The following is a 22,811-nucleotide window of genomic DNA, read 5'->3' on the forward strand; positions in this document are numbered from 1 at the left end:
GTTTATTGATTTAGGTAGAAATGGCGCCAATTTACTGATGAAGAGATTGCTTTTATTTATTCAAATGAAACCTTTTCCATACAACAAGTTACAATAAGATCCTAGATGTAAAACTTTTCATGTGTAGGCCTATCTAAAACCCATATAAATCAATTATAAAACAGATGTTATCGATTTCATTTTAAAACAAACTTCCATGTTTATGTTTCAGTTTAACCCGATATATATAACATAAAAAAATAAAATGTGCACGGTTGGTCGATCTTTTGACATGTTAAATCAAGTCATGGATATAATATAGTAGTTGTATCCGATCATACTGTGTCGTAGTTGTTCTAACATTATAAATAATAAAAGTCCATCAAGGTTAAATGAGGTAAATCGATCTGGAGCTAGCACTGTTGAAGGTATGTCTTTTATCGTGATTTATATGTTTGATATTTTGACGTGTACAAAGTTTCTATATGAACTTGACACCTGTAGGATTAGTGATTTTAAAGTACATGTATCGTATTTACACGCTTTGATACTATAGAGTATAATCGGTATAATATGACGGTTTAAAAAATCTGTTAAAGCGGATATCGATTACTGTGCTATATTTACTGTTTTATAAACGTAATGATTATTCTAAAATTAGTTCGTGTTGTAGAAAACTGCGTGTTTAATATGCTTCAATCAAGGTATACATTAAAATCATAACATAATATATAGTTAATCTTTTACATGTTGTTGTTAAGCCTTATATAAACGGTGTTTCAATATAAATCATTTACAATGTATAATTTTTGTTTCTTACAGCACTGACCGAATGAAGACACATTATACAGTGTTAGAGAAGTTGTACACACGTCGGAATAATGCTACAGCCGACTCTTTATTCAAGAGTTGTTGCCCTTGGTGCTCTTCATATGGGATTTAGCATGTTAAGTGCGGCGTTTGCATTCTATTACGTCAAAGTGTTTTTAAACTTTTATCACATTGAAGAAAGTTGGTTTCAAGTATCTCAGACAATTCTCCTTATATGGAATACGATAAACGACCCGTTAATTGCTTATTTCCAAGACAGCACAAATTTCGCGTGCACAAGAACTCGGCGTGAAAGTGTTCTTTACGCCGCGCCATTATTTGCCTTATCATTTCTTGTACCGTGGTTTCCATGGGGGAAACCTGGGCATGTCGAGCCTATGATAACATGTATTCATCTCATAGTGACGTTATGTTTCTTTGACACGATGTTTACGTACATAGGACTTGCATCATCTTGTTTGTTTACTGAAATATCCGCGGATAACGATGAAAGACTTCGAATGATACGTTATAATCAAATAGGTAATCTTCTAGGATGTTCTAGTGTTTTTATCTTACAGTATGCATCAAATCAACTAGAAAACTTTAAAACATTTCAAACTACATGTATAGTCCTAGCTATAATTAGTTTTTGTTGCTAAGATACTGTGGCAAACACGCGCATACAGAATTAGAACTTCGGCACGAGATTGACATGCAGAATGGTAAACCTAGAGTTCTAAAATCTCAAGAATTCTCGTATTTAACGTTAACTAAACAAATTTTCTTCACAAAAGATTTTTTAGCATTTGCAGTAATGAACTTTCTAGCAGGATGTCATAGAGTTTTCCTGTCTAATTTCTTTACAATTTTTGGAGATCAGCTAATAAGTAAGGAAGTTGTGCCACCTATTGTAAGGAGCTTATTTTATGGGGCGAGTTCTACCACATCAAAGGTGAGAAACAACTTTATTTTTCTTTCATTTTATTTCGAATTCATTGCGAAAATATTAAAACGATTAATAAAGCATTTGGTATATAAGGTGTTAGTGTTGAAATTATATACCGATAACTAGGGAACTGATATACCGGTAATGTGGGAACTGATTTACCTGTGACATGGGAACTGATATATAGGTAACTTGGGCACTGATATACCGGTAACGTTGGCACTGATATACTGGTAACGCGGGCACTGATATACCGGTAATGTGGACACTAATATACCGGTAACGTGGGCACTGATATACTGGTTACGTTGACACTGATATACCGGTAATGTGGGCACTGATATACCGGTAATGTGGGCACTGATAAACCGATTACATGGGCACTGATATACCGGTTACGTGGGCACTGATATACCGGTAACGTGGGCACTGATATACCGGTAACGTGGGCACTGATATACCGGTAAGTTGGAACTGATATACCGGTAACGTGGGCACTGATATACCGGTAAGTTAGGAACTGATATACTGGTAACGTGGGCAAATATACACCGGTAACGTTGGCACTGATATACCGGTAACGTGGGCAATGATATACCGGTAACGGGGGCACTGTTATACCGGTAACGTGGGCACTGATATACCGGTAAGTTAGGAACTGATATACCGGTTACGTGGGCACTGATACACCGGTTACGTTGGCACAGATATACCGGTAACGTGGGCATTGATATATACCGGTAACGTGGGCACTGATATACCGGTTACGTGGGCACTGATATACCGGTTACGTGGGCACTGATATACCGGTAACGTGGGCACTGATATACCGGTAACGTGGGCACTGATATACCGGTAAGTTAGGAACTGATATACCGGTAACGTGGGCACTGATATACCGGTAACGTGGGCACTGATATACCGGTAAGTTAGGGAACTGATATACCGGTAACGTGGGCTCTGATATACCGGTAAGTTAGGAACTGATATACTGGTAACGTGGGCAAATATATACCGGTAACGTGGGCACTGATATACCGGTAAGTTAGGAACTGATATACCGGTAACGTGGGCTCTGATATACCGTAAGTTAGGAACTGATATACTGGTAACGTGGGCAAATATACACCGGTAACGTGGACACTGATATACCGGTAACGTGGGCAATGATATACCGGTAACGGGGGCACTGTTATACCGGTAACGTGGGCAGTGATATACCGGTAACTTAGAAACTGATATTATACCGGTTACGTGGGCACTGATATACCGGTACGTGGGTTCTGATATACCGGTTACGTGGGCACTGATATACCGGTTACGTTGGCACAGATATACCGGTAACGTGGGCATTGATATACTGGTAACGTGGGCACTAATATACCGGTAACGTGGGCACTGATATACCGGTAACGTAGGCACTGGGATATCGGTAACGTGGGCACTGATATACCGGTAAAGTGGGTACTGTTGGAACTGATATATCGGTAACGTTGGAACTGATATACCGGTAACGTGGACACTAATATACCGGTAACTTGGGTACTGATATACCGGTTACGTGGGCACTGCTCGATATACCGGTTACGTGGGCACTTATATACCGGTAACGTGGGCACTGATATACCGGTAACATGGGCACTAATATATCGGTAACGTGGGTACTGATATACCGGTTACGTGGGCACTGATATACCAGTTACGTGGGCACTGATATACCGGTAACGTGGGCACTGATATACCGGTAACGTGGGCACTGATATACTGGTAACGTGGGCAATGATATACCGGTAACGTGGGCACTGATATACCGGTAAGTTAGGAACTGATATACCGGTAACGAGAGCACTGATATACCGGTAACGTGGGCACTTATTTAACGGTAACCTGGGCACTGATATACCGGTAACGAGGGCACTGATATACCGGTAACGTGAGCACTGATATACCGGTAAGTGAGGAACTGATATACCGTATCTTGGGCACTGATATACCGTTTAACGCGGGCACTAATATACCGGTTACTTGGTTACTGATATACCGGTAACGTGGGCACTGATATACGGTAACGTGGGCACTGATATACCGGTAAGTGAGGAACTGATATACCGGTAACGTGGGCACTGATATACCGGTAACGTGGGCACTGATATACTGGTAACGTGGGCACTGATATAACGGTAACGTGGGCACTGATATACCAGTAACAAGGGCAATGATATACCGGTAACGTGGGCACTGATATACCGGTAACGAGAGCACTGATATACCGGTAACGTGGGCACTGATATAACGGTGACGTGAGCACTGATATACCGGTAACGAGGGGCACTGATATACCGGTTAGTTAGGAACTGATATACCGGTAATGTGGGCACTGACATTCCGGTAACGTGGGCACTAATATACCGGTTACTTGGTTACTGATATACAGGTAACGTGGGCATTGATATACCGGTAGCGTGGCAACTAATATACCGGTAACGTGGGCACTGATATACCGGTTACGTAAGGAACAATTGTATCATAGTTTGGGGACCTTTCTGTTGAAAATGAGTCAGAGTTTAATAGTATACATATACATGCACTGTGCGTTAACTTGTGTGCAGGAATTAGTTCTCCAGAGCATGCCCATTGATTGGCTCATTTTTGTGACGGAAGAGAAAGAGAAAGCGACAGAAATATCATATTCAGATGCTCGTTCATCGGTTACTTTTTCCCGGGGTTTCATATTGTGACAACAGAGGACGTGTTTGTATGTTTGACTATGATACAAAAGAGAAAGAACATCAAAACACTCAGCAATCTGATTAATACTCGGGGGGGCTACGCCCCCTCGTACAAATCAGATAGCCTCGTGTTTCGATGCTCTTTCTATTACTTAATTGTGATGAAGAAAAGTAACGAGGATAATGTATGGCTGAAGTAAATCAGGAAGTTAAGATAACTTAGGGAGAAAGATTTGACATAGACGTATAGATATCATATCGCATTCCGTTCAACTGTGTAATAAAGATAATTATATTTGTTATTACAAACTATATGGTTTTGCCCAAGTCTCATTGGGTGTGTTAAAAACGAAATAATTTAGATGACGAGATTAAATGACGACTATGACAAAGATAAAAACAACAACAACATTTTATGATTCAAACTTTCACACAACACTGTACAGTTGTTAACATTCAATAAAAGATGTAATATTTTATGTTTATACAAAGTCATAATGTTGATATCAATGAAAAATTTAAAACAATTTTTATCTTGGCCTGTCATGAGCATGAATTATTCTTTCTTTTATGATGGCCAACTTAGTAACATTTTACCATTTCAATGGATATATTCCTTCCACTTTGAGTCGATAATTGTACTGAGAACAATGATGTGACCTGAGAAACATATGTTCACTATCGACTGTGTCTTCCCCGTACATATCATCAGCATGAATTCATTAGTTAACTGGAGCATTAACTTTTAAATATGGTATGAGGCATATAGGTGAATGATTCCATTTGTAAAGTGAACCCTGGTAATTGAAAAATAATTAATTAATCATCACGCATTGTTTTAAGTGAAGAATATTAACGTTAGATAAACCAAAACAGAGATATATTGTATTTTGACACGTGTAATGTCAGGTGGCACGGGTTATGAAGCATGCACGTGTTGACACTTGTAATGTCAGGTGGTATGGGTTATGAAGCATGCACGTGCACGTGGTAAGGAACAGACAACATACACGTCATGGTTTGCAACATGCAAGTTAGGGGTCCGTACTCTCAGTGCCTGAAAGGGCGGACGGACCTTTTGCATAATATATAAGATAGACTGTGACTATCTCTATCCCACAAAATGTTGTTTTTTATATAATCAGTGAAAATAATTTGAATAGTTATGAAAATGTTGTTATTTTTCTTCTCTATTTTAGCTGATAGTAATATTTGGCACTGGAATTGTGGGTAAATTTGGCTATTATAAGGTGATTCGATATAGTCAGATTTTCATGATTGGATATGGATTGATATACTACATGATTGGACCAATCAACCACTGGTGTATAATGTTCTTTATGTTGTTAGACAGGTAAACCATCTGTTTCTTATATATTACATTATTATACAATATATTACATTATTATACAATATATGTGTAATATTTGAAGGTACTATACTGAGTAGTAATATACATGTAAAACATTTTGATAATGATAATTGATCAGGCAATGGTACAGAAATCATGTATGACCGTATTACAGTAAAATCTCGCTATTAAGACCACTTTGGGGCCCTGGTAAAAGTGGTTTTGTTATCGAGTCTAAATAAAGAGACCCATGCTAATTTTCACTATAAAATTTGTATCTGTGATAGAAAGTTATCATTAGCAATTGGGGTCGTTGAAACATAACCGTTTGAATAACATAAATTATTGAGCATGAATTTTATTCACCAAATTTACCATGATTTATTTATTGAAATCATCACATTTATAAATCTTTTTATACATGTAAAGAAGCATAATTTTTTTGAACAGACATTATTTTATTTTCGACAGTTTTCACAAGAGAATACACAACTCAAATCAGCATGTGTTGTTGTGTTTGTTGATTTGTTATTTTAATATCCATTTTACTTTTAACATTATTTCATATTATGTTGTAATTGAACCACATACAATTATTTCACTATAGTTCAGCTGTATTTTAACTGATTATTATATTACAGTGGAACCTCGAGCAGTGTGCACACATTGTACGGTCTGGCTGTGTCGGACATCGCGGATCAAGATCGTGCTCGATACCAGAGGAGGTGAAACTTTAACTTTTCTGTAATATGTAATATCGAACATGACAAAATTTTCAAAAGAATAACTTTTTATAGACATTCTAACACGTTCTTTAAACCATTATTACAATTTGCTTTAAGACATAAAATATATATTATATAAACATAATTTGTTAAAATTAGTTAAGCCATAAAACTTTATCACAGTCATCATTGTCAGTTATCATTACCGTCGCAGTAATCAACATTGCCGTCGCAGTAATCAACATTACCGTCGCAGTAATTATCATTACCGTAAAAGTTATCAACATTGCCGTCCAAGTAATCAACATTGCCGTCGCAGAAATCAACATTGCCGTCGCAGTAAATAACATTGCCGTAGCAGTAATCAACATTGCCGTTGCAGTAATCAACATTGCCGTCGCAGTAATCAACATTATCATCGCAGAAATTAACATTGCCGTAGCAGTAATCAACATTGCCGTCGCATTAATCAACATTACCGTCGCAGAAATCAACTTTGCCGTCGAAGTAATCAACATTGCCGTCGCAGAAATCAAAATTGCCGTCGCAGTAATCAACATTGCCGTCGCAGTAATCAACATAGCCGTCGCAGTAATCAACATTGCCGTCGCAGAAATCAACATTGCCGTCGCAGTTATCAACATTGCCGTCGCAGTAATCAACATAGCCGTCGCAGTAATCAACATTACCGTCGCAGTTATCATCATTACCGTCGCAGTAATCATCATTACCGTCGCAGTAATCAACATTACCGTCGCAGTAATTATCATTACCGTCCCGTAATCAACATTACCGTCGCAGTAATCATCATTACCGTCGCAGTTATCATCATTACCGTCGCAGTAATCAACATCATCGTCGCAGTAATCATCATTACCGTCGCAGTAAGCAAAATTACCGTCGCAGTAATCATCATTTCTGTCGCAGTAATCATCATTACCGTCGCAGTTATCATCATTACCTCGCAGTCATTATCATTACAATCACAGTAATTATCATTACGGTCGCAGTAATTATCCTTACCATCGCAGTAATTATCATTACCGTCCCAGTAATTATCATTACCGTCGCAGTAATTATCATTACCGTCGCAGTATTATCATTACCGTCGCAGTAATTATCATTACCGTCGCAGTATTATCATTACCGTCGCAGTATTATCATTACCGTCGCAGTAATTATCATTACCGTCGCAGTAATTATCATTACCGTCGCAGTTATCATCATTGCCGTCGCAGTTTCATCATTACCGTCGCAGTAATCCTCATTACCGTCGCAGTAATTATCATTACCCTCCCAGTACTTAATCGCCATCAGCGTTATCCATATCATTATGATAATGATTCATTATCATCATGTATCATTATCATCAGTATTATCATCATCATTATAACGAAAAATTCCTCCGTTGTTTCAGAATTACTTATTTCTTACATATTTCAGACACCCTGTGACGTCGATGGTATATGGATGTAACTCACTAGCGACGAAACCGGCATTATCACTGGCTCCTATGTTTGTTGTTAAAATTCTCAACATGTATGGATATAAGAAACATAAAAATCATAAACTTGATCCTCTCCAGATAGATAATTTAAACAAGGCAATGTTTAGTTTTATATGTCTAGTCCCACTTGTGATAGGGTGTATACAATACATTGCCTGGTCATTTTACACAATACGTGATAGACGGACTTTAGATATAACATTTACTGTTCCACGAGAAGATAGTACGGTCATCAATGGTATATAGACATGTCGAGGGGTTATCAATTTATTAGTTATACATAATTAATTCATTAAACACTTTCATGTTTTGTAATGAAAATGTACGAGAAATGATGGATTAATTCAATTTTAGTGCTCTCCAATTTTTTTAAGCCAATCACCGACGAGGATTTTTCAAATTTTCAGGTTTCAAATCTTAATAGAAAAGATTTTATATAAACTGGACGTTTTATATTATAAAACGCAAGTGGGCGGAGCACTAAGCCGGTTAGAGTGCATATTGGATGTTCTTCGTAAATAAGAAAGCTACAGTCGCTTCGCAAGCTCCGCTCCTTTTTAGCTTTCTTATTCACGGTAGGGAATCACGTGACTTTTACGGTTACGCGTACAGACAATATGGCGGCCTAAAAACCTCGCTTCACATGTGTTTTTAAGGTAATTCTTTATTATATCCCTTTTACTTACATACGAGACCTGCTGCAGCCTACGCAGAATAAAGAATTGTTGCCGCCTATACCTTAGTTTCCACTCCTGTGCTCATAGATTTTACAAACACTCAAAAATTCAACAGAAATTTTCAATGTGAACAATTATATTTCGGGTAACATTCACGCAAAATTTGTATTTTTTATGAATTTGATTAAACTACGTCGAGTTAGAAAAGAGAAAATGTTCATAGAATTTCTTTATTTGAAAATGTAAATATTAGGCATGTTAAATGTTGACTGGTCATTTTCTATTCCAAAACATGAGAGAAAAATGATTTGGGTAACTCCCACGCATACTTTTATTGTTGATAACTCCCACGCAATATTTTATGTGCAGGCAATATCTATGCAGGTTATAGCCTAGATATTGATTGAACAAATCATGATTGATGCATTTAGCCTTAAACGTTCAAAGAATTTTGAATAATATTAAAAATACCGCCAAAAGGTCCTGGATAGAAGAAAGCCCCTATGGATAGCAGAATACATACTCACGTGAATATATTAATGAAGTTTCGATATAGATGAATTAATCGCAGAAATTAAAATAAAAGTCTCAAATATAAGAAGGAGGTCGATTTCAGTATAAGCACAATTACAGTTGTCATTTTTCATAGTTTGCAGATATGGGCGGTTCCAGTTCGGGTATTGTTTGTGGATAATGTTGGGCAACATTTGTCTTAATGACCACATAAACTGGCTACTCGGCACAGGACTTTGTAAATGTTGTGACAAATCGAAACGTGACAGGTATGGCATTTTATGTTATTCTTTATATTAAGATTTTAAAGACATTCAAGTCATTTTATCACTTAGTCTTTTATGAAACCAACTTTTTTTCAAATTAGTGTCTGTATTTAACATTATTATGTTGTGTGTGTGTTTTTTTTAAATCTAAAGCATAAAAGAAAACAACCTAAAGTATATTAGAATGGGTCTTTTATTTTACAAACTAGGTAATAAAATCTAGAGGACTTATGTTTGAATGTCATCTTAATATCAGCAGTAAAACCCGTAACGTTTCCGATTTGCTGGGCTATAAAATATTTTACCACAACATTTATAAGGTCCTGTGCCGTGTAGACTGTTCATGTGGTCAATATTTGAGACCTATCCGCGAATGAAATGTTTCCCACATTTATCACAAACAATATCCGAGATGGAACCTTCCATATCTGCAAAATATGAAAAATGACAACTGTAATTTTACTAATAAAAACAGAAATACAAAACCTCCTTCTAATATTTTCCCTTACCAAAAAAAGGGCTCTCTGGTGAACATTGCGGCAAGTTTGCCGCAAACATTGCGGTGAGTTTGCGGCAAACTGCTTTCAGCAATTATTTACCATGCAAATGAGGTTTGCGGCAAATTTGCCGCAACTCATGAGGTTAGCGGCAAACTTGCCGCTAACTATAGGGGGAGGTAGCTTCTGTTTGCGGCAAATTTACCGCAAACCTCATTTGCATGGTAAAAGTTTGCAGATGTTCGCCAAAAGTTTGCGGCAAATTTGCAGCAAACTTCATTTGCATAGTAAGTTTGCGGATGTTCGCCAGAAGCTTTTGGTAACACTGCGGCAAACTTCATTTGCATATTTGCCAGTTTCAGCAAATATGTTATGGCGATATTTTGGCAAACATTTTGGTAAAGTTCTGGCGAACAATTTTTTCAAACATTAGAATAATAAAAACTAGCTGAATTATAAGAAAACAAATACATATTGGTTTAACACATTTTTTCAAAAGAAAATAAAAGAAATATTACAAACATATCAGTAGAATAAAATGAAATTTGATAAATTTGTAAAATAAAGAAATTAATTCCCAAAAAGAGATAAATTTTACACACATTTTATTAGCAACTGATTCTATACATATTTGACTTTCATAAATTTCCACTCTTTAGTTATGATGCTATCATGAATTGTTCATATTGCTTAATTAACAATCAATTAAAACAAGAGCCGGTTGAACCTGGGTGATCCTAGATACAGAAAAGTATATCTTTTGAAGTTTCAGGGTTATGTCCCAGACAAAGTTCAAAGTGTGATAATTCCAAAATAGTTGTAAAATCCCACTTTAAATAACGACGTTATGGGCCGTACACATTTTTGCTTCAAGGTCATGCTGTGACCTAGACCTTCAAGGTAATGACCCAAATGTTGCATGTGAGATATCGTCTCAATATGGTGATTATTTCGGTGAAATAGTTTGTAAAATCCGACTTCAAATAACGAATTTATGGGCCAGACACGATTTTGCTTCAATGTCATGTTGCGACCTTGACCTTCAAGGTATTGACCCAAATGGTGTGTGCGACACATCGTCTCAATATGGTGATCATTTCTGTGAAAATAGTTGTAAAATCCGACATCAAATAACCAAGTTATGGGCCGGCACAATTTTTGTTTAAGGTCATGCTGTGACCTTGACCTTCAAGGTAACGACCCAAATGCTGTGCACGACACATCGTCTCAATATGGTGATCATTACTTTTAAATAGCTTTAAAATCCGACTTCAAATAACGAAGTTATGGGCAGGACATGATTTTGTTCAAGGTCATGGTGTGACCTTGACCTTCAAGGTAGCGACCCAAATGTTGCGGGCTACAGTCGTCTCAATATGGTGAGCATTTCTGTGAAATAGTTTTAAAAATCCAACTTGAAAATAACAAAGTTATGGCTGGACACGAATCAGGTTCGTATGTACGTACAGACAGACAGACAGACAACCCAATGACTATATGGTCCGCCGAAATTTTTCGGGGAGCATATAAACAATGTTTGACAATAGCTATTATTCAGCACATGTTGCAGTATTTCTTAGCACCATAAATGGGAAATATAATATTGTTGTAAAAGCTAAATATCAGAAAAGTTACAGTTTGAAAACTGGACAAAAAGTTTCATTCAAACATGAACTGGCATGGAATAACATACATACTTCAACATCCACTTAGACAAATCACTATTAATAACAATAAATACTAACAATAGCGTTATGTGTTATGCAAAAACAGACTAGACCAATAATGGCTTTCAAAATTGTAAAAATGAATCTCAAAAATATATTTTGGTCTTAAACAAACAACATATTTCATGGACATAATACCTTCAGATTTAAACTCATATGTCATATAACATTATGATTGTGAGCAAAACAATATCTGACACATACAATTATGGCTTTCAAAATTGTTAAAATTAATCACAACAATATATTTGGGTCTTATACAAACAACGAATTTCATAGACATAATTTTTTGTTTGCTTGTTTTGGGTTTTTACGTCACATCAACACAGTAAAGGTCATATCGTGACGTTCAGGTGCCCTTCCTTGCATTATTTCAGGCACGAACGGTGCCCTTCCTTGCATTATTTCAGGCACGAACGGGTATCCGAGTAGAACCACTGACGTTCAGTTAAGCTAGCTGGATAGCTTCCTCACAAGAAAGAATCCAAAGTCCCTGTCGGGATTCCAACCCACAGCGGTGAGGGGCAAGTGGTTTGAAGTCAATGACCTTAACCACTCGGGCACGGACGCCCCTCATAGACATAATAACTAAAGATTTAAACTAAATGTCTTTAGTCACGTCATATAACAATTGCAAGCAAAACAAAAACTGACTAGAACAATAATGGCTTTCAAATTTGTAAAAATGAATCTTAACAATATATTTGGGTCTTATACAAACATAAACATAATAACTTAAGAATAAAACTAAATGTCTTTAGTCATGTCATATAACGATTGCAAGCAAAACAAAAACTGACTAGAGAATATCGTAAGTTTGCATGAAATTGGCTTGGCAATTTATGAGATGTTGTTTAAAGATCAAGTTTACGGACGAAAGATAGACAAAAGCTCGCAATGTCACTTTGTTAGCTAAAAACGCACTACTTTACAATTTCACTCTTCCAAGTTTCAGTGCCCTGGCCATTGTGTGTATTTTGGTGTTGACTGCTTTGGTGACTAAGCTTCTCTCCATATTTAGTTTATTGGTGCAGTACACTGAAAAAAACAAGGTTTATTTTTCATTTCCATGTAACCATGTTTATACTGGATAAAACTAGAACTATCACTGAAGGTGAATGAAACCCCAAAACCCCACTTTGAAGTAAAGTGGCAGTAATCTATTAGTAAAGCCCACCTACAAATGAAGAAAATAAACACCAAAGGCAATTATTATTTATTGCTGGCTTGATTTTGATCTGTTGGGATAAACATGTATTTGCATTGCAAAACCTAGATTTATTTACAAATGACAAGTGGCTCATATATTATAAGTTTATCTAACTTAGTTAAGAAATCAAGGTATCATGTTAAAAAAACACCAAAATAACAAACAAGAGCGATCAGTGATCACATGTGTAGCCTCATGATGGCCAATTTCATGTTGGGACAAGTTTTGTGACAGACAGACAGTGCACAACTAGACTTGGTACTGATCATTCCTTTAAAGTTTGGATGAAATTGCACCAGTAGTTTTTGAGGAGTAGTCCAGACAAGCTTTTATGTATCTGGCAACACACAGAAAAAAAAACACCTTTTCATCAAACTTGCCAAAATATCATTCAACCGGAAAACCTGTGCAATATGTGCCAGGACTTGAGCAACAGATCAATCCTGTAAAGTTTCATTGAAATTGCATTTGTGGTATAAGAGATGTAGTCCGGACAAACTTAAAAAAGGGCCATACCTCTGACAAAAATCATTGAACCGGAAAATGCTGACAATATGCACAACTAGACTTGGTACTGATCATTCCTGTAAAGTTTGGATGAAATTGCACCAGTAGTTTATGAGGAGTAGTCAGGACAAGTTTTTGTGTATCTGGCAACACACAGAAAAAAAACACCTTTTTATCAAAGGGCCATAACTCGGCCAAAAATCATTCAACCGGAAAACCCATGAAATATGCACAAGGACTTAAGCTACAGATCAACCCTGTAAAGTTTCATTGAAATTGCATTAGTGGTATAAGAGAAGTAGTCAAGACAAACTTTAAAAATAAAAATTATTAAAGGGCCATAACTCTGACAAAAATCATTGAACCGGAAAATGCTGACAAAATGCACAACTAGACTTGGTACTGATCATTCCTGTAAAGTTTGGATGAAATTGCACCAGTAGTTTATGAGGAGTAGTCCGGACAAGTTTTGTGACGGACGGACAGATAGACAAGACGACGGAGAAATGATCCCTATATGTTACCACTACTCCGTAGAGGCGACACAAAAATGAACCATGCTGTGAACATGACAGCTAGGTCAGAACTCAAAGTTAAAACCAGGGTAATTCAAATAACCATTAGGATTTTTCTTCTAAATGCCACTGTTTGAAAGAACAATGTTGAACTAACCAGTCTTACTTGTATGCAAAACTCACTTTTTCAATTATACATCAATAACAGTGGTTAAAATATACACAGATACTTTTCTGACAAATTCTAAATCATTACTGACATGATGACTGAGAAAAACTTGAAATGTGTCAATAAAAACACGGATGCCCCCACACGCCACTGTTCTGTCAATCTTATGACTCTAGGTCAAATAGTTTTTTGGACTACATGTGCCACAAGTTGAAAACTAAAAATCAACAAAGGGCCATTATTCTGTTAAATTTGGTTGCAGCAAAAATTCCTTCCTTTACTACCATCTACACATTAAGTTTATTTATCCCTGGAAGTTTAAAGCAAAATCTGCCATCCGGTTTTAAGAGGAGTTGCGTTCACAAGATTTTGGGACAGACTGACAAGTGCCACGCTATATGCTCCCACATTGTGGGGGGATAAAAATAATCTTATTTTACTTACATGTTAAACTGTCAAATCCTCTTTTGTGCCAGGCAGTATCTTACTGCACTGGACATACCACTGCGGGTTTTTACAGGGAAATTTCGGGGAAAGTCTTTATCTGCTGTGATGTTTTTTAAGATGTGGACCACTTCTGATTTGTTTTCAACCTTTGTCTGTGAGAACTGTAATTGTAAAAATATATTTCAAAAATATTTTCTGTATTTTAAAATTCATCTTTAAACCTAATATTGACAAATATTGAAGATTGAACACCAATGAATTGACAATAACATATTTATAATTAATGTAACACAATGTTCATACAGTTACTAGAATAAGTTTTGTTAATTATTAATGCAAATTGCACGATTTTTTCCTGACAAATTTTAGTAATCACTTTTATGAAATAATTCGGACTGCATATCGATTATTCATCACATGAAGTTACATCAAATTGTTTCTATTGAAGACGACCCCAAATAGCATTACAAAATTATCAAAGTATTATCATTTAATTGCTACACCATGATTATAAATATATATAAAAAAAACCTCATAGATTTCAACTTACAGTTTAATAGGCATTTTTGTTTGATGTATTGTTGAGGATTGTTAATCACAATTGTATAAATCTGACCATTCACTGTCATTTGTAACTGTAGCATCTGACTGATGAATAGACCTTGAATAAAAAAAATACATATGTACAAACAGTATATGGAGAGATATTCATATATTGAAGCAACTGACATAACACAAACAGTTCAACAATACCAGTCAGTTTTGCATAGTCCTTTACTTTCGTAAATAAACAAAATACAGAAAACAAACTACCAGTACTCACTTTAGTGCTGGCAAACATCTGGCAAAGGACATCCTCCGAGATCTTGTCAATAAGATCTTCCATGATGTTGTGTTCTGATACCATTGATTCTTCATGATGCACATCCCTTAAAAAGAATGTATGTATTTAATATGAATTTTAGTCTTAAACCAATGAAGGTAAAATATGATAAACAAGATCAACAAGGAAAGGCGGCGTTCAATGAACGCAACCCCCATATGACCAAGCAACAAGTACCAATGGCAAGGAGCCCAGGCAGACCCAGTTTGTCATGTAGAAATAAATACTTTTTTAAAAAAACAATTACACATTCATGTTATTTTGAAAAAAGAAATATGCACATGAATATAGAGTAAAATGCAAAAACAACAAAGCCATTGTTTAAAAATTCTTTTCTCATATATGGATTGTATAATATTCTTTGGTTCCCTAAACCACGAGTGTGCCAGCAATATAGGATTATACCATGATAAGCTGCATAGACATATAATTACAAAATAATTTTTGAAATTCTTCCAATTCAAGTACATGTTATTTTGAAAATATCATTGTAAATGTAAATGTGTCTTACTCCATTTCCTTGATCTTATGCAGCAGATTCTGTCGGCATAGAAGCCAGTGCTGTCTCAATGATATTTCCAACACGTCTCTCCATTTCTTTTCATGTTTTTATTTCCAATTGTTGGTATATTTAGTGTTGACAACAAATTGTTGACCCTCACCGGCCCACCTACACTATCAATCATTGCTGTAAGAAAATGAAAGAAACAAATTATTTCATTAAAGTATACAAATATTTTGTAAAAAAAACTTCACATGGATTGTAATTTACATAACCGTGATAATAACACATTGCATAAATTAATATAGAGCTATATTTAGCTGCCTCATGTACATTGAATATTAGTACTGTGACTGTGTGTATTGGCAGCCTAGTGTAAACTGTGTCTTTTATATAATGTACATGTAGGATTCTGTAATGTCTTACTAAAAATTGCATTGTTGCAAGATTTAATTTAGCAACGTTTTATCATTTGTTTTTCAAATTTCTCAGTGACTTTGGGGAAATTAAAACAGTTCAGAGGGAAGTTTATAAAACATTTCACAATAGGAAGTGGCTAGCCGTACGGGCCCGTACGGCTAGCCAAAAGTTCTAGCCGTACGTGAGTCACGTACGACTAGCCAGGACACACTGTATTGGCTAGCCGTACGGCACTTTTCAAAATTATATGGAGTATGTGAGTCATGTACGGCTAGAACTTTTTTCCGTACAGATTTCATAATTTTTAACCTAGAGACCTAAAAATTTGAGACAGTTCAGCTAGGTTCTTCTCCTAACTAACAAACTAGTTTGTTTATTTCTGATTGTATTTACACTTATATCTGAGGCTCGAAAACGTGGGTATAAAAATTACCTAAAATGTCTACACTACAGTACCATGTGTCCGGACAGATATGTACATGATGTGATTTAATTCAGATAAAAGCTTGGCTGTTTTAATTTTTGATTTTCAACATGTTATACAATATTTCAGCAACAAATCCTGAAGTTTTGGATATTCTATTGTTTACTCTGCAAATGATTATAGTTGGTATATGAGGTCAGGCATTGCCCTCTTGACCCCCAAATTTCAACGTCAACATTCTTGAAATAGACATTAAAATATTACCATTTACGGAGGTTGAAATAAATTTATTTACTTAATTTTAGAAATAACATTCATTTATTGTTGATAAAAAGTAACTGACAACCACTGAATATAGAAAATAGAAAATTAAGCATTTTTGGAGCCGTCCAGGTTTGGTGGTTGTCTGGTTTTGGTGGTCCCCAACCAGTAGCCACTTCTTTCACGAATCCGGGTCAGCTCGGCCCTAAAACGTACTCGGCCTCCGAGTCAGCTCGGCCCTATTCCAACTCGGCACGGGTCAACTCGGCCCACTTTTCGATCATTAATATTTAGGTTTGTGTTAGATCTATCACTATTTATTGTAATTATTTATAATACACAGATTGACAGTTTCCGAACTAGCAGCAGACAGGCTTTTCTTATCAGTAGAATTGTGAGTAAAGATAACCGATTGCATATCTCACTGTATTTCTGACTTGTGGTAGGTTTAACTGTAAATTTAAATACCTTCATTGTCAAACAATTTGTTAAAATATATACTGAGAGGAAGCTAAGATCACCAGCTTAAGTTTGTGTAATACATTTTAAAATCGGACATTTAATCGCCCCAAACTAGCGATTTAAACACGGCTAAATTTGCATTATTTTGCAAGCGAGGGGAAACTAAGGGAAACAACTTTTGTATTTCCACTCGATTTACCTCGGTTATTTACGTAGTTCATAAAAGGACTGTCAATTCGTGGAGACAGAGAGAGTTTATAAACATAACAAAGAACAAACAGTGCTTTATATTATATTTATAATACAAACAAGTGAAGAGGCAGAACGAGACAAAATCAGGATTTACTAGTACATGTATTAATCATGTTCAACATATTTTATTTACACAAAAATACAAATAAGTAACCTCAACATGACATTTATATAATAATGAGATATTTCTTATTATTCATTTACCTTAACAGCATGCAAAGCAAAGTAAATACGTTATATATATTTTTGTAAAGTGGGCCGAGTTGACCCGTGCCGAGTTGGTATAGGGCCGAGTTGACTCTTTTCCTCTTTCACAATAAGGAGTAGTGTTTTACAGCTAAACACAAACAAGATACATGTATTCTGTATAATAAATTAATTATTTATAAATCTGAAACATAAATTTGGTCCGCATAATTTTACATGTTTGACATCATTGGAAGACAAGTAAATAAACACTGATAAATCATAATGTATCGATATATTCATTTTGGAAGTGGCTAGCCGTACGGGCCCGTACGGCTAGCCAAAAGTTCTAGCCGTACGTGAGTCACGTAGGACTAGCCAGGACTCGCTGCATTGTCTAGCCGTACGGCACTTTTCGAATTATATAGAAGTCGACGATGCATATGTTATCCTATGTTATTTTGTGCTTCATGATTATGATTTGTTGTTTTATTTGACTGAAAGATGATTTTTTGTTAATTAAGCACATGGATCGAATAAATAATGATCGGAGTGGAATAAATAAATAAATAAAAAGAACATTGAAAAAAAAAAACGATGAAAAGCAAAAATAATTGTATAATTTTCAAATACAGTAGATAAATATCGAACATAAAAGCACACTCAATTAATAAGCCTGAAATAAAGCCTACCCAGGGACTGACAACAGAATTTTAAAATGCGTTTCACGGAACATGCAAACTTTCCTTAATGATGGACAAACTTCTATACCGTCGGTAATTGACGCAAATATCAGAGCCTAACAATAATTATTTTCTTTTTTTTTTCATTTTAAAGGTGTCGAAAATTAAACTTTATGAAACAAAAAAGGATTATTATCAAAATTTTGTAAACTATTTCAATTGATGTTATCACGGATTTATATAAATCTGTGATGTTATTTAACTGCGATCTAACACTATTTTTTTCTCGATGTCTTGAGATGATAAAGATCGATATTCGTATTTTTTTTACTGTAGCCAACAAGGCGATTAATCTCTATTTAAAGTAAATATACGAAGACAATTACTATTTCTTGGTTAAAATCTTCGCTTAAAGTCATGAAATAACATATGTATTTTCGACTTCTATATAAATTTGAAAAGTGCTGTACGGCTAGACAATACAGTGTGTCCTGGCTAGTCGTACGTGACTCACGTACGGCTAGAACTTTTGGCTAGCCGTACGGCTAGCCACTTCCATTCATTTTGGTACGAGACCTTACATCTATGAATTCATTATCAGTTTATAGTACTTAATGTAAACTATGATGCAATACATTAATCACTTACCTGTTCCTAATTTTTGTGTTGACAACGAAAACATGGCATTCCAACTTTCACAGGTCTTCAATCAACTAGAGTCTGTGTGTTTTTCCATAGGGAACACAATTCACATGACCGCATTCTGTGTTTCGACATTTCACATACAAATAACCAGACACTCCTGTTTAAATTCACCTAACATGTTGTCAAAAAGTTAATCAGTGTTGTTAATGGTAGCCAACTGGTCCAAGTCTACATTTTTTACAAAATCTTAGGTTTGACCGTAACACGCCAAACTCAACGATTCTTCTTCCCTCTTTCCAACCCTCATTATCAACCGATTTAGGAAGAGTTGAATGTCTTGTAGAGCTGGTTTGGTTGGCCACGTAATACTGGTTACCTGCACTATTGTTATGTTCTTTAATAAAGTCAGAAAAACTTGAGTTTTCTGCATCTTTTTTACATTTTTTTTAATCGACCGAGCGTAATCAGCTCTGTAAGACGCCATGTTAGATATCTGCGGAAATTACGTCATTTTCTTGGGGAATACTACCACGTGACCGGGGATATTCGCTATTATTAGAATTCCGACTTTATACGTAAACAAAACGAAGTTCGTTACGAATAAATGGCGAGATATGGCGGTAATTGTCGAAGATTGCCGATTTCATTATGGGTCTTTCTACCTTATAATTTTTTAACTGTTATTGTGAACTACAATACCCTCCATGATACATTATGATATTTTTCAATTTGATAACTCTTAGGGCAAAAAATTTGTTTTGTTTCCACTTCCCGACCCATTAAAATAAGGTTGGGTAGGTAGGTTATAGCACGGACTTTAATTGACATTTAAATCCGTGGTTATAGGTAGGTACATGAAGGACTTTTTTTATATGTGCATAATAATATAATTCCTTTGGCAAAAATAGTTATTTACTGAACAAAGTTGGATTAACTTTCAGAACTGATATGTTTTGTGGCGAATTATCTGGCAAACTTGTTTTTATAGAAAAGTTTTTTCTGGTGAACTTTCAGCGAATATTTTTTTTGATAGAAAGAGTTTCTGGCAATCTCTGGCAAATTAGTTTTCCACTGAAAGTTTTCTGGCAAACTTTTTTGGCGAACAACTTAAATATTCTGGTGAATTCGCCGCAAAGTCGCCAAATGTTTGCCACAGAGTTGCCACTAGTGGCGAATATCTGGCAAACACTTGACATAGTGTTTGGCGAACTAAAAAGGTTTGCAGCGAATTTGCGGCAAAGTTGCGGCGAATTTGCCGGCAAACCTTTCCTTTTGGTACGGGTAATTAGTCTTTTTGTATCAAAAGGCGACAAAAATTGAATGTTTGGGTTTGGTAGGCCTTACGCGAAGTTATGTGATGTGCTTGGCAATTTATGATTTTTTTACAAGCCATGCCTTTTTGAAATTTATTTATCATATTATTGTAACCTTATAAGCAGATGAAGTGTTGTTCGCCCCATATAATTTACGCCCCAAGACGATTCGTCAATTTAGCTGTATTAATTTTATATCTTAGTGATAGTAGAATTAAATGTGAATTAGTTTAAAAAATACATTAAATCCATTGCATTTTCAAAATAAATTTGATTAAACTGTTCGTGGTTAAATAATAAAGTTGAGTGTTAAATTTTAAGTTTAATTGCCGTGAATATATAGGGAATAATAAGTTTATTTTATATTCTAGATCCTGGTCCTGGCTTAAATTTAAAGTATTACAGCTATAGCTTCTATTACCATAAATTTAACATGGAAAGGGACTGTTCTTGGGAAAATGCTGACGTAACTGATGGGAGCAGTTTTTCTTACCAATCATAGGTCAGACATAACCTTTTCCCCCATTGAGCATATTGTAAAAAATGGCCATTTTCACTGAAAAGCCTCCTCTTACAAGTTCAAACTGCTATGAAACTATGAAAAATGCTTCAATACTAATCAAAACTTGGCACAAATGTTGACTGGGACCATTGCTTTTGTAACGACATGCTCAGTCTAAAATTTCCTGTTACCATGGCAACGAGGGGTAAAGGGCTAACAAAAAATGATGAAAAACTTTGGAATCACCCAAAATCTATTCTTTTACCTAATTTTGGTGAAAAATTGTTGTTTTGTAACATTTATAATTTTTTAAGTTAACCCTTTCACCCATGAGCATATTGTGAAAAATGGCCATTTTCACTGAAAAGCCCCCTCTTTCAAGTTAAATTTCCTGTTACTATGGCAACGAGGGACATCTGAAAATTGCAAAAATCACTACTTCTCAAGGGATTGAGATAGAGTCAAAGGCTTTTCAGCGTTGGTTTACACCTTACCTTATGATCGACCTGGGGTCATTTAAAGCCTCTCACAAGTCAAAAATTTTCTTTGCGATCAGGGTACTCCGCCCCCCTTCAAACCCCCCAAAAAGAAGGGGCAACCCTCTGAAGTATCTTTTGGACAGGGGCGGCGCCGAAAAAGTGCTCACTTTTTAAACAACATTTCTCAAACGAAAACATGTGTTGGGGGAAAATAGGACATTTTCTCACTATTTCAGGCCTAAAAAAAAGGGGGGGGGGGGTCGAAAGTGCGTTGTTTCGCGTATATATGAGTTAAGGGTTAAATAGCTTCTTTTTAAAAAGTTTTCTATATGCTGTTTTATTATGTAAATCTTAGAAGATAAGCATTTTAAGATAAAACAAATCACTAAGTTGATTAATTATATATAATTTGAGATTTGACCAAGTCAATTTTAACATGTAACTTCTTATTTTATTTGCAGAAGCAGTAGAAGTATTCAAACACCATCATGACACACTTTAGACATACCAAGAAGAGCTCCAGAAGAAGAACTAGTGGTAGATTGGAACAGATTGTAGCTTAATTGTTAAACTAAAAGGACTTCTTAAATCGTTTGAATTTAATCTACACTTGAACTGTAGTTTTGAAATAAAATAGCTGAATTTTTTAATAGTGTCTTGATTTTTTTTGTTAAACTCTACAGTACTTTGCTTTATATTTATATTTAAAGTATGTTGAAAATGACATTGAAACTTCAACGTTGTGACAACGTTGAACTTAACGTTTTTTAAACTTTCAAATTCGAACATAAATCTAACGTTATTTCAACGTTTAAAATCTGTCATACTTCAACGTTGTTCACCGTTGATGTGCCTGCTGGGTTACTTCTATCAAGGACCTATTTGCGGTACTCTTAATATTATTCAAAATTCTATGAAATTTTGATGCTTAATGCATCAATCATGATTTTTTTCAATCAATATCTAGGCTATAACCTGCATTAGATATTGCCTGCACATAAAAATATTGCGTGGGAGTTATCAACAATAAAAGTATGCGTGGGAGTTACCAAAATCATTTTTCTCTCGTGTAATGGAATAGAAAATGACCAGTCAACATTTAACATGCCTAATATTTACATTTTCAAATAAAGAAATTTATGAACATTTTCTCTTTTCTAACTCGACGTAGTTTTAATCAAATTCATAAAAATACAAATTTTGCGTGAATGTTACCCGAAA

General features: G+C 35.4%; 1 protein-coding gene and 2 long non-coding RNA genes across 4 annotated transcripts; 2 read left to right on the top strand and 1 right to left on the bottom strand.

Moving 5' to 3' along the window:
- The first annotated feature begins 221 nt into the window (after positions 1–221).
- On the top strand, positions 222–8,613 carry LOC132743230 (uncharacterized). Of its 2 annotated transcripts, none has more exons than XM_060731758.1 (5): positions 222–407; positions 802–1,744; positions 5,667–5,821; positions 6,460–6,543; positions 7,987–8,613. In XM_060731758.1, exons 2-5 carry the CDS (start codon positions 1,505–1,507, stop codon positions 8,294–8,296), a joined length of 789 nt encoding a protein of 262 aa, XP_060587741.1. In that variant the 5' UTR covers positions 222–407; positions 802–1,504; the 3' UTR covers positions 8,297–8,613. The 2 variants fall into 2 exon arrangements, with proteins under 2 accessions (XP_060587741.1, XP_060587743.1); XM_060731760.1 differs by lacking the exon at positions 222–407 and adding an exon at positions 566–683.
- Positions 8,614–8,618: 5 nt separating this feature from the next.
- Positions 8,619–22,102, top strand: LOC132743231 (uncharacterized). Its single transcript, XR_009627547.1, has 3 exons — positions 8,619–8,706; positions 9,377–9,509; positions 22,052–22,102. It is a non-coding gene; the product is annotated as an uncharacterized LOC132743231 (long non-coding RNA).
- LOC132743218 (uncharacterized) lies at positions 14,707–16,192 on the bottom strand. Its single transcript, XR_009627544.1, has 4 exons — positions 15,973–16,192; positions 15,402–15,507; positions 15,129–15,239; positions 14,707–14,739 (listed from the first exon to the last, which is right to left on the bottom strand). It is a non-coding gene; the product is annotated as an uncharacterized LOC132743218 (long non-coding RNA).
- Positions 22,103–22,811: the final 709 nt, after the last annotated feature.

The sequence above is a fragment of the Ruditapes philippinarum genome, unplaced genomic scaffold (assembly GCF_026571515.1).
Source record: "Ruditapes philippinarum isolate M1 unplaced genomic scaffold, ASM2657151v2 ctg3459_1_1_1_1, whole genome shotgun sequence".
In the NCBI taxonomy this organism is placed as follows: Eukaryota; Metazoa; Mollusca; class Bivalvia; order Venerida; family Veneridae; genus Ruditapes; species Ruditapes philippinarum.

Excerpts from the sequence above, each read along its gene's own strand:
- LOC132743230 (XM_060731758.1), top strand. The coding sequence starts at position 1,505 with ATGCAGAATGGTAAACCTAGAGTTCTAAAATCTCAAGAATTCTCGTAT. Across the intron at positions 5,822-6,459 it reads TTCTTTATGTTGTTAGACAG|TGGAACCTCGAGCAGTGTGC; the intron begins GTAAACCATCTG and ends ATTATATTACAG. Across the intron at positions 6,544-7,986 it reads CGTGCTCGATACCAGAGGAG|ACACCCTGTGACGTCGATGG; the intron begins GTGAAACTTTAA and ends TACATATTTCAG.